Here is a 14570-nt window from a genome sequence, read left to right on the forward strand (position 1 = left end):
ATAGACTAGGAATCACTGGCCACTTTAAGGAATGGAACACTAGTCACTTTAATAATGTTTACATATCTGGCACTCATCTCATATGTATTATACTGTATTCTATGGTATCTTTGTCACTTAATGTTTACATAACTGATATTACTCATCTCATGTGTATATACTGTTTTCTATACTATTCTACAGTATCTCATTCACTTAATAATGCTTACATAACTCATATGTATATACTGTTTTCTATACTATTCTACTGTATCTTAGTCCGTTCCGCTCTGACATCGCTCGTCCATAGGTATATAGTCTTAATTCATTCCTACTTAGATTTGTGTGTATTGGGTATATGTTGTGTAATTTGTTAGTTATTACTTATTAGATTTTACTGCACTTTTGGAGCTAGAAGTACAAGCATTTCGCTACACCCGCAATAACATCTGCTAATCATGTGTGTGACCAATAAAATTTGTTTTGATTCAATAAGTAAACTGAACAGAAAGCTCTCAATCCCATGAAGTTTTTCCACTCAAATATGAAGTTCCATCATAATTTATCAATACAAATATCCTTTATTACAATATATATCATTATAATATATTTCCCGTTGACAAATTTAGAAAAACAACATTGAGTCATTTCTGCAAGTGGGGACATCCGATACTCTAGATGTGTCAAATGTATTTTGAAACCTATACTATGAGTTAGTATATATACCTGATACAATGAAGCGCAATTGTGTCAAAAAGATAAAAAAGCTAAACAATTATGTACATAACAGCTGAAGAGCTGCGGGAAAAATCTTTACTTACAAGAGCTAACATGGTTTTCCTTATGTAAAATGCAGCCATTTAATGAACTATCTTGCAAACTCCTTCAGACTGATTTTGTAGTGAAGTTTGTGTAGTGAGAATTTTCTTTTAGTTTGAGGTCCAAAGTTCCATTCCACTGAGATATTCTCCCCTGACTACCCTTGCTGCTCCTCACTGAGGGTCTGCGCTTGCTGCTCCAACAATGCCATTCTGTCGCATCTGGTTCCTCAGAATCTGGTTCTTGGATTTCCAGTCTTCTACCTGTGCAAAATTAGATGGGAAAAGCAGCTCAAACAAAGCCTATTATTACAAGCCTATTATTACATCTGATGCATGGATTTTCGTGAACAGTTGTTGGTATTTTGTTTGCAAGTTACATCTTCAGCATATTTGAGGGGTACAGTTTGAGCACGACGAGGTGCAGAACCCTTAACCTCGATCACTGTATAAGTAGTTAATAAGTTATTGTTTGGATGCGAGGTGATTTGTACAGTCGTGGCCAAAAGTTTAGAGAATGACACAAATATTAATTTCCACAAAGTTTGCTGCTTCAGTGTCTTTAGATATTTCTGTCAGATGTTACTATGGAATACTGAAGTATAATTACAAGCATTTCATAAGTGTCAAAGGCATTTATTGACAATTTCATGAAGTTGATGCAAAGAGTCAATATTTGCAGTGTTGACCCTTCTTTTTCAAGACCTCTGCAATCCGCCCTGGCATGCTGTCAATTAACTTCTGGGCTACATCCTGAATGATGGCAGCCCATTCTTGCATAATCAATGCTTGGAGTTTGTTTGTCCACCCGCCTCTTGAGGATTGACCACAAGTTCTCAATGGGATTAAGGTCTAGGGAGTTTCCTGGCCATGGACCCAAAATATTGATGTTTTGTTCCCCAAGCCACTTAGTTATCACTTTTGCCTTATGGCAAGGTGCTCCATCATGCTGGAAAAGACATTGTTTGTCACCAAACTATTCCTGGATAATTGGGAGAAGTTGCTCTCGGAGGATGTTTTGGTACCATTCTTTATTCATGGCTGTGTTCTTAGGCAAAATTGTGAGTGAGTCCACTCTCTTGGCTGAGAAGCAACCCCACACATGAATGGTCTCAGGATGCTTTACTGTTGGCATTGAAACAGGACTGATGGTAGCGCTCACCTTGTCTTCTCCGGACAAGCTTTTACCCGGATGCCCCAAACAATCGGAAGGGGGATTCATACGAGAAAATGACTTTACCCAAGTCCTCAACAGTCCAATCCCTGTACCCTTTGCAGAATGTCAGTCTGTTCCTGATGTTTTTCCTGGAGAGAAGTGGCTTCTTTGCTGCCCTTCTTGACACCAGGCCATCCTCCAAAAGTCTTTGCCTCACTGTGCGTGCAGATGCACTCACACCTGCCTGCTGCCATTCCTGAGCAAGCTCTGTACTGGTGGTGCACCGATCCCGCAGCTGAATCAACTTTAGGAGACAGTCCTGGCGCTTGCTGGTCTTTCTTGGGCGCCCTGAAGCCTTCTTCACAACAATTGAACAGCTCTCCTTGAAGTTCTTGATGATGCGATAAATGGTTGATTTAGGTGCAATCTGACTGGCAGCAATATCCTTGCCTGTGAAGCCCATTTTGTGCAAAGCAATGATGACGGCACGTGTTTCCTTGCAGGTAACCATGGTTGACAGAGGAAGAACAATGACTCCAAGCACCACCCTCCTTTTGAATCTTCCAGTCTGTTATTCAATCTCAATCAGCATGACAGAGTGATCTCCAGCCTTGTCCTCGTCAACACTCACACCTGTGTTAACAAGAGAATCACTGACATGATGTCAGCTGGTCCTTTTGTGGCAGGGCTGAAATGCAGTGGAAATAGTTTTTGGGGGGATTTAGTTCATTTGCATGGCAAAGAGGGACTTTGCAATTAATTGCAATTCATCTGATCACTCTTCATAACATTCTGGAGTATATGCAAATTGTCATCATACAAACTGAGGCAGCAGACTTTGTGAAAGTTAATATTTTTGTGATTCTCAAAACTTTTGGCCACGACTGTGCAGTCCGACTAGAATGTAGTCAAATCTCAAATAAATGTTTTCTGTGGTTCTGTGAGATTGCATACGATTAGTGTTGCAGTAATTAGGTGAACAGGATTGATAGCACAAAAACCTCTCTCACTCACTAATGCTACAGCCGATTAGTGTTGCAGTAATTAGGTAAACAGGATTGATAGCACAAAAACCTCTCTCACTCACTAATGCTACAGCCGATTAGTGTTGCAGTAATTAGGTAAACAGGATTGACAGCACAAAAACCTCTCTCACTCACTAATGCTACAGCCGATTAGTGTTGCAGTAATTAGGTAAACAGGATTGACAGCACAAAAACCTCTCTCACTCACTAATGCTACAGCCTGATCATCAAAATCCAAATCAGAACCTAATTTGAACCTATTACAAAGCATGAACAAATTAAAGTAGGCTGCGTTTACACAGGCAGCCCAATTCGGATCTTTTCCCACTTTTTGATATTTTGACCAATTAGCTCTTTCTACAATAATTGGGCAAAATATCAGAATTGTGTAAACAGAGCCATAGTATCTTACCTCCTGCCTCAGTAGTTGGTTGTCCATTCTGAGCCTATCCAGGGTGCTTAGGTCATCCCCCAGTCTGAGGTTGTTCTGCCGAAGCTCCTGGATATAGTCACAGGCTTTGGAGAGGATCCCACCTTTACTCTGGACCAAAACACAAAGACCGTGTCACCCTCTCCCATGTAGGGCCAGGAGGTTTTCTTGAGAATGTGTTCTGACAAGAAAAAAACTCTTGGTACTCCTTTTTATAGCTATGTTTTTTCTAGTCAGGTGACATGGTCAGGAAAAACTCCTGGCCATACCCATGAGACTTGACAGTGACCCATTTTATGGTGATACTGACCTCATTGCTGATACTGACCTGCCCTGACTTGGTAGGGTCAATGTTGCAGTCTGGGATGGTCTTGGAGAGCGTGACGATCCAGTTGTTGATCTTGTCCCTACGTCTACGTTCAACTTGAAGACAAATTACACAATAACACATTTAAGTAGGTAGGCAGGGCAACATGTGATTCTGTGCTCATCGTGACATCCAAATCCAACTAGCATTTAAGAGACATTTCATATGAAGTATTGTATGAGTAATTTATGATGGGTATCTAGGTCTCACCCTCGTTGTGCTGGGCTCGTCTTTTGTCATCTCTAGAAGTGCGTGGGACCTCTGATTTTCTACAAGACACAATTAGTATAGACATGAATAAACAGATATTACCATGGAAACTTTGGCATACACAGCATACTCATGCACACATCCATGTGTGCAGCTAAAACAGTAACAAGGCTAAAAAACACAAAGAAACTCATGAATGGACACAGGACAGTGTGACTAACTAGTATGGTATCTGTGATGACTCTCCTGGCTTCTCCAGTCCAGTACCCACTGTACTGATCAAAATGGCAGCTTACGTGTTGTAAGGTTGTGTGCGAGGTGCAATGGACCTCTGGTTGGCTCCCGTCAGCACTTCCTGGGGGGACATCATCACATACAACTGCCCTGAAACAAAGAAGTCCCTTGCTTCCTTCAATCCAAATTGTCAATATACAGTACAAGTCAAAGGTTTGGACACACCTACTCATTCAAGGGTTTTTCATGATTTGTACTATTTTCCACATTGTAGAATAATAGTTAAGACATCAACACTATGAAATAACACATGGAATCTTGTAGTAACCAAAAAGTGTCAAACAAATCAAAATATATTTTATATTTGAGATTCTTCAAAGTAGCCACCCTTTGCTTTGATGACAGCTTTGCACACTCTTGGCATTCTCTCAACCAGCTTCATGAGGTTGTCACCTGGAATGCATTTCAATTAATAGGTGTGCCTTGTTAAAGGTTAATTTGTGGAATTTCTTTCCTTAATGCATTTGAGCCAATCAGTTGTGTTGTGACATGGTAGGGTTGGGGGTCCTATTTTGTTATTATTTTGTTATTATGTCCATATTTGACTGGTACTCTAACTGTATCAATATCAAATGGCAATCAAAATGGAAAGCCAATTGGAAATAAATGCCCAACCTGATGGAACATAGAAATAGGATCTATTCATTCTATTTCTTTGTGATTGAGTCTCCATCTCCTCACCAGTGGGAGTGCTCTGACTTAGATGTGTATCAGATGCCTGCACCACGCTGGTTACCATGGCGCCTGGTGCAGCATCAGCGATGGTTGCAGGGTAGTAGGTGTAATGCGTCTCAGTGCCGTCCCCCTCCAACCCCTCGGACTGAGAGTACAAAGCCTACAGCAAGAGGACACCTTTGTCAGTGTTGAACAACAATCAAAACTGTATACAGTGAGTAGTAGAAGTAGAGGAATAGAATATAGTAGATCATCTTTGCTATCCCAGATTAAAAACAATGCTATGTTTGATTTACAGAATCCGACTTTAATCAAATACTACTAGCCTGGTGGGCAAAACTGGTTGAAATGTACGTAATTACAACCAAAAATAGGTTGATATTACTTATTTTGACATCATTTCAACCAGTGTTTCCCGCTGAGAGGGCCCCAAGTCCTGCTCGTATAAATTCTCACCTGGGTCACAGGCTGTGTGGCTGCAGGAAATCCAGTTAGCACACTGACCGCTGTGGCTCCATCACTTTGAGCCTCCAACTGTCCATCAGACACCTGGATAACTCTGTATGTCACCTTTAGCAAAAGAAAACACAGAGGTTTGTTGAGCGAAACATCAAATCGGTCATTAGTAATGACAGAAGACTGAGCCTTAGAAAACCTTGGATGGGCATTGGCTGGGCTCAGAGCTCCAGCTCAGGGACTTCGGCTAGATCTAGTGAGCCCTGTACAGTATGCTTTTCACAACTGTACCTGCCCAGCGGGAGGGTAGTACAGCTCCCCTACCTGCCCCCCAGCTCCCTCCGTCTTGAATAGATACTTTATTGGATTCTCTGAGGAGAAGGTGGCGGCAGACTGAATGGTGGCGATGGCAGCTGATGGGTCATCTGCTGTAGCCACTGCACCTGGTAGAGCAAAAATCAGAATACAGTCTCTATAACATCAGCAAGAAAATACCATGGGTGTCTTGTCTTCTGATGTTTTGAGGGTCGTTATTTTCTTTCTACATGACATTACCTTCTTCAATGACATGTGCACTTTCATCCGGGTCAGGGCTTTTTTGTTGACTACATAACAAAATGAGAAGAACAATGTTAATACACAGTAACAAATATACAGTAACACACTGCTCTTTCAACTTGTGCTAGAATATGACCATCCAGCCCAACACTCAAATGTATTACAACAAATCATGTGGAAGTAGCTCTGGTTCAAATGGATTATGGTTAAATCAATGCATTGTTAGCTCACCCCTTCATTTCCACAGTGTCAACTGGAAAGAGAATCTCCTTCATTCACCCGGGAGCTAAACAGGCTTGAGGAAAAAGGTAAAGTTGGAAATCTTTTGGGGAAAACAAACTAGGCTATAGATACCCAATCACAAACCTGAAACCTCTGATTTCCAAAAACTGGTACTGGCTCGGCGTGTATCCATCTAGAAAGCCTCCAAGGAACCAGTTATACGGTATGTTTGATTGGAGTGAAACAGTACTCTTTAGGCCCCTTCAGTAGTTACAGTGGATGTTGCCCCCTACAATGTAGCCGCGAGCTTGAAACCTCATTCATCAAATAACTACTGTTACCCTGTAACTTTCCAGATCATTTCATTGGCGAAAACGTCATGCAAACAGCTGCAGCTAAATGTCAAAATTCGAAAAGCCAAATCTGCATTATTCCAGCGGTTCCTTCAAGCTGCGACGGGTCAGTTAAACAAAGCACCTTTGCTATAGCTAGCTGCTACTAGCTAATGTTGTGAATTAACGTAAACTTACGTTAGCTATTTAGCCAGTAATAAAGCCATTTGTACAACGCTGTTTGAAACATTTAATTGCATAGAGAATACATTATTTGTACAATAGCTACATACAAGATCGGAATATTTCACTTACCGTGCAATTGGCCTCTCCCCAGTTGTTTGTCAACATTACTGGCTGTCTGCGCCAATGACTGTATGGTCTGCGCATGTACAACATTTTAGGTGCGCTTAATTTACCTCGCCTGGCGCGCTCATTGAGCAGATTTGGCCTGTTTATACCATGCCACTGCTCCTTAGACCTGCGCCCGGTAAAATAAATCAAACAGATCTAGTGTTGTGGCCATCTTTACCGGCCCTCATCAACTGTGCAGATCTTGGATCAGCATTCTAACCACACCCCTGGTATAAATCAGAAGGAGACACAATATATAACCGATCCTGAATCTGGGACTGTGGGCAAGTAGCCTACATTAGAAGTTATTTTGGCCGAAGGGGTTCACTGTTTCACAACTTTATATCATAGACAATTATAGATAAAGTTAATCTAAATTCCCAAACGAATGTTGCCTGCATGCAACGTAACTCTTTCTTGTTTTGTCGTAGTCTCTATTTTCCCGCTCAATGCCCATCAAGTTGCTACAGTGATGAAAATATGACTGGCGAGTTTACAGTTATCTAGCTACTTAACAAAAAAATATTCAAAATATGGGTTTTTATTTAGAAGTGGTAGCTATAAATCATACAAGGCGACACATTAAAACCGTGCTGGATCTGGGACAATGGGGAGGTAGGCTACATTTACTAAACGTTATTTTTGGCCAAAGAGGTTCACTAAATTCCCAAACGAACGATGCCTGGTATGCACACACTATAAACTCTTGTTTTCTTGTAGTCTTTATTTTCCCACTCAAAATAATCAAAGGTTCGCTATAGTGATGAAAACGTGACTGGCAAAACGCTGGACGGCGCCCGTGGTTCGAACCCCTTTGCAGAGGTAGAGAATATTTCTGATAAAGAAAGTGTTCAAAGTAACCACTGAGCTACACCAGCGTAGTATGTTGTATGGTAAATGCGTTTATTATACATAAACCGCGATGTCGTCCACATCTTGTTTCAATACATTGTATATGCTACTCCATGTTTAAAAATGGACAGCAAGAATGTGACTTAGCAAGAAAAGAAAATATGAGTCTTCGAACTATAGAACGTAATCTATTTGATAAAATGTATGTTATTCCATACATTTCTTCATAATGCTTGTTGTGGATTGTTGTCTCGTGTGTATATTATCAGTGGCAGTTCTAGCTTGTATGGCTCCCTGGGCGAACCACCCCTTCAACATTCTGCACTAACTGTTTTTATTCAGACATTTGAAACAACACAAATAAATAATCATAACATTTAAAACTATATAACTATATAACTATATATATAAATAAGACTCATAAATATAAAAAAGAAGTAACAAAGACAAATTTCGAGCACTCGAGCATCAATACATTACCCATCCCCCAACACTGTCAACCAAGAGTCATGACTAAACCAATTCACCTTGGTGGTGTGCAGACTGGTTTTATATTATTCTTAACGATTTCGCACAAACCAGAAAAAAATGCAACAATATGTCTGTGAATCTATATATTCACAGTATTATGAATGAATTGTGGTTTATTTGGTAGCATTTCATAGTGTGAGGGATTTTACTAATTGCATTAGTACTGTACAAAGTTAGAGATGCGCTATTTGATAGATTCCCCCGCTCCCCCTACCTCGGGCTTCCAGTGGGGAGACCTGAGGTCAACCTACACCCCTCCCCATCTTGTACTTCTGAGTGGGAGACCTTACCAGGCAGTAGCCTGGTAAGTAGCCTGCCTAGCTCACAGTAGCCTGCCTAGCTCACAAACTACAATCAGGGCGCCCACTCCGACAAGGTTAATTGACCCACATGGTGAGGTCAGGTCAGAAAATCGATCGCGCAAATGTCACCATTCCGAATGTTTTTGTGCGGGCGCCCCGTACCGCCCCCGACGAGACGCCACCCTGGGCGGCTGCCCATGTCGCCTATGCCTATATCCGCCACTGGATTATGTTACAACAGACTGGAGTCACTGAGGTTGTCTGTTTGAGAGTGAGGGATTCACTAGACCTATATGGCAAGATTTACAATAATCTACTCAACAGAAAATCACTCCAAATGTTGATTGTTTTATTTTAAATTAGGCCACAGGAAGGCTAAATATTTATATTTCATTTTTATTTTTCATGTCATGAATTGTACAGAGTATCCTAATTCAGACAGAGTTGAGCTTCAGCTTGTAAGGGTAGGTTGTGCATTCAGGAGAGGATCTTCCATAGTGACATGAATACCACAGGCCATAGCAGGGTGGGAGCTTGATGCAACATCCACCCCATGGTAGAGCAAGGTTTGATGTGTTCTGGGGAGAGGAAGGTTATTGTGTTCATTAACATGTACAAAGTCATCCACTTGATGAATATTGTCAGGATGAGTTCTCTCGTCAGCAGTGGGTCTAATCTGCGTTCTTGTTATATCGTGGACATTGGTGTTTTTTACACTCAGCTATCATCGTTTGTTTTTATCCACCTAATTTCATCAAGCTTTTAGGGCTGCATTGCAACTTTCCCCAGTCATATGTGTCTTTTGACAATACATAGGAATGCATGCAGGTCATGCTAGATTTCAGAAATATATTTGAAATAGAGATCTTATGAACTTTGTCCATAAGACTGGAACAGCGTTTTTTTTAAATCCACTGACATACATTTTTGTCTTATTATACAATGTCGTAACGTAGCTGGCATTGCTTCAAAAGGCATATACAGGTAACTGCCAAAATAAAGGAAACACCAACATAAAGTGTCATGAGGGCATTCGGCCATCACGAGCCAGAACAGCTTTAATGCACCTTGGCATAGATTCTGTAAGTGTTTGGAACTCTATTGGAGGGATGTGACACCATTATTCCATGAGAAATTCCATAATTTGGTGTTTTGTTGGTGGTGGTGGTAAACACTGTCTCAAGCGCCGCTCCAGAATCTCCCATAGGTGTCCAATTGGGTTGAGATCTGATGACTGAGACGGCCATGGCATATTGCTTACATCGTTTTCATGCTCATCAAACCATTCAGTGACCACTCGTACCCTGTGGATGGGGGCATTGCTATCCTATGGGGGCATAGCAATGGTAGCCAAAATAATGTCCTGCGCAGCAATTTTATACATGACCCTAAGCATGATGGGATGATAATTGCTTAATTAACTCAGAAACCACACCTGTTTGGAAGCACCTGCTTTCAATATACTTTGTATCCCTCATTTACTCAAGTGTTTCAATTATTTTGGCAGTTACCTGTAGGTCAATAAGTAATTTCACCTGTATTTATCTATTCTTTTGATTGATACTCACGTTTTTTGTGGGGGTTCATGTAGTTTATAGTGATGTTCTTCCTCTCTTCTCTACGTTTCCGTATCAAAGTACAGTTATAACTCTTTGTCTCGTTGGAATGAATTAGGGCATGGCCAATGAGAATAAGCTGACACCGACCTTTTGCTGTAATGTGAAAGGTCGAGTCATTTGTCATCTGAAAGTTTCTGTAAGAGCTCCCCAACAGGACCCCGTCCTCTGTGGTGAGGAAGTCACAATCAAAGGACGGTGACTCTGGACATGGTGGGTACTCGCATTCCAACATGAGGCTGTTGTTTTCAGTGATACAGGCAGTAAGTTTTCCAAAATCACCTTTCTTCTCTGGTGAACAGGTGACTGAAAGTACAAGACATACAAAGACTTACAATATTGCTTCATTTGGTTTTAATAACAACTCCATGTATTGATACAGGTAAAAGGTTAAAGGGACATTTCACTCATAAATGAAAGTTTGTCCGATGTTTTTAGACCTCAAAAATAGACTAATGTTGAGATACATACAGTACCAGTAAAAAGTTTGGACACACCTACTCATTCAATGTTTTTTATTTGTACTATTTTCTACATTGTAGAATAATAGTGAAGACATCAAAACTATGAAATAACACATATGGAATCATGGAGTAACCAAAAAAGTGTTAAACACTTACAAAGTAGCCACCCTTTGCATTGATGACAGCTTTGCACACTCTTGCATTCTCTTAGCCAGCTTCACCTGGAATGCTTTTCCAACAGTCTTGAAGGAGTTCCCACATATGCTAAGCACTTGTTGGCTGCTTTTCCTTCACTCTGCGGTCCAACTCATCCCAAACCATCTCAATTGGGTTGAGGTCAGGTGATTGTGGAGGCCAGGTCATCTGATACAGCACTCCATCACTCTCCTTGGTCAAATAGCCCTTACACAGCCTGGAGATGTGTTTTGGGTCATTGTCCTGTTGAAAAACAAATTATATTCCCACTAAGCGCAAACCAGATGGGATGGCGTATCACTGCAGAATGCTGTGGTAGCCATGCTGGTTAAGTCTGCCTTGAATTCTAAAAAGAATCACAGACAGTGTCACCAGCAAAGCACCCCACACCTCCTCCACCATGCTTCACGGTGGGAACCACACATGCAGAGATCATCCGTTCACCTACTCTGCGTCTCACACAAACATGACGTTTGGAATAAAAAATCTCAGATTTGGACTCATCAGACCAAAGGACAGATTTCCACCGGTTCTAATGTCCATTGCTTGTGTTTCTTGGCCCAAGCAAGTCTCTTCTTATTGGTGTCCTTTACTAGTGGTTTCTTTGCAGCAATTCAACCAGGGGGCTCCTAAGTGGTGCAGTGGTTTAAGGCCCTGCATCTCAGTGCTAGAGGTGTCACTACAGACCCTGGTTCGATCCTGGGCTGTATTACAACCGGCTGTGATCTGTAGTCCTATAGGGTGGCGCACAATTGGCCTAGCATCGTCCGGGTTTGGCTGATGTAGGCAGTCATTGTAAAATAAGAATTTGTTTGTAACTGACTTGCCTAGTTAAATTAAATTTAAAAATAAAGGTCTGATTCACACAGTCTCCTCTGAACAGTTGATGTTGAGACGTGTCTGTTAACTTGAAATCTGTGAAGCATTTATTTGGGATGCAATTTCTGAGGCTGGTAACTCTAATGAACTTATCCTCTGCAGCAGAGGTAACTCTGGGTCTTCCTTTCCCGTGGAGAGCCAGTTTCATCTTAGCTCTTGATGGTTTTTGCTACTGCACTTGAAGAAACTTTCCGGATTGACTGACCTTCATGTCTTAAAGTAATGATGGACTGTCATTTCTCTTTGCTTATTTGAGCTGTTCTGGTCTTAATATGGACTTGGTCTTCTGTATACCACCCTTATCTTGTCACAACACAAATGATTGGCTCAAACGCATTAAGAAGGAAAGAAATTCCAGAAATTAACATTGAACTAGGCATACCTGTTAATTGAAATGCATTTCAGGTGACTACCTCATGAAGCTGTTTGAGAGAATGCCAAGAGTGTGCAAAGCTGCCATCAAGGCAAAGGGTGGCTACTTTGAAGAATCTAAAATATATTTTGATTTGTTTAACACTTTTTTTGGTTACTACATGATTCCATATTTATTATTTCATAAACTCAGCAAGAAAAGAAACGTCCTCTCACTGTCAACTGCGTTCATTTTCAGCAAACTTAACGTGTAAATATTTGTATGAACATAACAAGATTCAACAACTGAGACATAAACTGAAATAGAAATAGAATAATATGTCCCTGAACAAAGGGGGGGTCAAAATCAAAAGTAACAGTCAGTATCTTGTGTGGCCACCAGCTGCATTAAGTACTTCAGTGCATCTCCTCCTCATGGACTGCACCAGATTTGCCAGTTCTTGCTGTGAGATGTTACCCCACTCTTCCACCAAGGCACCTGCAAGTTCCTGGACATTTCTGGAGGGAATGGCCCTAGCCCTCACCCTCCGATCCAACAGGTCCCAGACGTGCTCAATGGGATTGAGATCCGGGCTCTTTGCTGGCCATGGCAGAACACTGACATTCCTGTCTTGCAGGAAATCATGCACAGAACGAGCAGTATGGCTGGTGGCATTGTCATGCTGGAGGGTCATGTCAGGATGAGCCTGCAGGAAGGGTACCACATGAGGGAGGAGGATGTCTTCCCTGTAACGCACAGCATTGAGATTGCCTGCAATGACAACAAGCTCAGTCCGATGATGCTGTGACACACCGCCTCAGACCATGACGGACCCTCCACCTCCAAATCGATCCCGCTCAAGAGTACAGGCCTCGGTGTAACGCTCATTCCTTTGACAATAAACGCAAATCCGACCTTCACCCCTGGTGAGACAAAACTGCGACTCGTCAGAGAAGAGCACTTTTTGCCTGTCCTGTCTGGTCCAGCGACGGTGGGTTTGTGCCCATAGGCGACGTTGTTGCCGGTGATGTCTGGTGAGGACCTGCCTTACAACAGGCCTACAAGCCCACAGTCCAGCCTCTCTCAGCCTATTGCAGATAGTCTGAGCACTGATGGAGGGATTGTGCGTTCCTGGTGTAACTCGGGCAGTTGTTGTTGCCATCCTGTACCTGTCCCGGTGTGATGTTCGGATGTACCGATCCTGTGCAGGTGTTGTTACAGGTGGTTTGCCATTGCGAGGACAATCAGCTGTCCGTCCTGTCTCCCTGTAGTGCTGTCTTAGGCATATCACAGTACGGACATTGCAATTTATTTCCCTGGCCACATCTGCAGTCCTCATGCCTCCTTGCAGCATGCCTAAGGCACATTCACACAGATCAGCAGGGACCCTGGACATCTTTCTTTTGGTGTTTTTCAGAGTCAGTAGAAAGGCCTCTTTAGTGTCCTAAGTTTTCAGAACTGTGACCTTAATTTCCTACCGTCTGTAAGCTGTTAGCGTCTTAACGACCGTTCCACAGGTGCACGTTCATGTCACGCCCAGACCTTAGAGAGCCTTTTTATGTCTCTATTTTGTTTGGTCAGGTTGTGATTTGGGGTGGGCATTCTGTGTTTTGTTTTCTATATTTCTTTATTTCTATGTTTTGGCTGGGTATGGTTCTCAATCAGGGACAGCTGTCTATCGTTGTCTCTGATTGGGAACCATACTTAGGTATCCCTTTTTCCCTCCTTTCAGTGTGGTAAGTTATCTTTGTTAGTGGCACTATAGCCCTGTAAGCTTCACGGTTGTTTCTTTCGTTTGTTGTTTTGTTCGCGACTTTTTAAATAAAAAGGAAAATGTACGCGTACCACGCTGCACCTTGGTCTTCTTCCAGCATCGGCCGTGGCAGTTCATTAATTGTTTATGGTTCATTGAACAAGCATGGGAAACAGTATTCAAACCCTTTACAATGAAGATCTGTGACGTTATTTGGATTTTTACGAATTAGCTTTGAAAGAAAGGGTCCTGAAAAAGGGACAGTTTAGTTTTGATGTCGTCTTCACTACTATTATACAATGTAGAAAATGTAAAAATAAAGAAACCCCTGGAATGAGTTGGTGTGTCCAAACCTTTGACTGGTACTATATATTATTTCAAATGAATTCCATTGTGAGTACTATGTACACTGTTTTAAACTGACGGGTGGTTTTGGTCTCACCCCTGTCAAGTACGTTAAAACATGGTCATCTTTAGTATCAACACGATCCACTAGAAGTGAACTCCTCAGCTTTGAAGACGTCTTCACTATTATTGTACAATGTAGAAAATGGTATAAAAAAAGAAAACCCTTGAATGAGTAGGTGTGTCCAAACTTTTGACTGGTACTCCATGTCAACAGCCTAGACCGTCTGTTGTGTAGATCCAGCTATATGCCTCAATCTCAAACGAATGGAAAAGATAAGCACCATCTAATTCTCTGGTTTTATTCAGTGCCTATCTTTTCCACTCACTTAGGGTGGAAGCATA

The 14570-nt window shown here is 41.7% G+C and overlaps 1 protein-coding gene across 5 annotated transcripts; it reads right to left on the bottom strand.

Annotated features, from left to right (window-relative positions):
• Window positions 1-540: 540 nt before the first annotated feature.
• On the bottom strand, window positions 541-7038 carry LOC129832170 (upstream stimulatory factor 1-like). Of its 5 annotated transcripts, none has more exons than XM_055896015.1 (11): window positions 6838-7037; window positions 6200-6263; window positions 5966-6015; window positions 5702-5853; window positions 5411-5524; window positions 4961-5114; window positions 4282-4369; window positions 3986-4044; window positions 3719-3831; window positions 3391-3519; window positions 541-1061 (listed from the first exon to the last, which is right to left on the bottom strand). In XM_055896015.1, the coding sequence occupies exons 2-11, from the start codon at window positions 6241-6243 to the stop codon at window positions 972-974; spliced, it is 993 nt and encodes a 330-aa protein (XP_055751990.1). In that variant the 5' UTR covers window positions 6244-6263; window positions 6838-7037; the 3' UTR covers window positions 541-971. The 5 variants fall into 5 exon arrangements, with proteins under 5 accessions (XP_055751990.1, XP_055751992.1, XP_055751993.1 ...); XM_055896017.1 differs by having other exon boundaries at window positions 3737-3831; window positions 6838-7035; XM_055896018.1 differs by having other exon boundaries at window positions 5735-5853; window positions 6838-7034.
• Between the last annotated feature and the right edge of the window lie 7532 nt (window positions 7039-14570).

This window comes from Salvelinus fontinalis, chromosome 33 (genome assembly GCF_029448725.1).
Source record: "Salvelinus fontinalis isolate EN_2023a chromosome 33, ASM2944872v1, whole genome shotgun sequence".
Classification (NCBI taxonomy): Eukaryota; Metazoa; Chordata; class Actinopteri; order Salmoniformes; family Salmonidae; genus Salvelinus; species Salvelinus fontinalis.

Coding starts and splice junctions, on each gene's coding strand:
- LOC129832170 (XM_055896016.1), bottom strand. CDS start 6,243: ATGAAGGAGATTCTCTTTCCAGTTGACACTGTGGAAATGAAGGG. Junction 5,525..5,701: donor ACTACCCTCCCGCTGGGCAG/GTACAGTTGTGA, acceptor CTTTTGCTAAAG/GTGACATACAGAGTTATCCA. Junction 4,045..4,281: donor CGCACACAACCTTACAACAC/GTAAGCTGCCAT, acceptor TGTGTCTTGTAG/AAAATCAGAGGTCCCACGCA.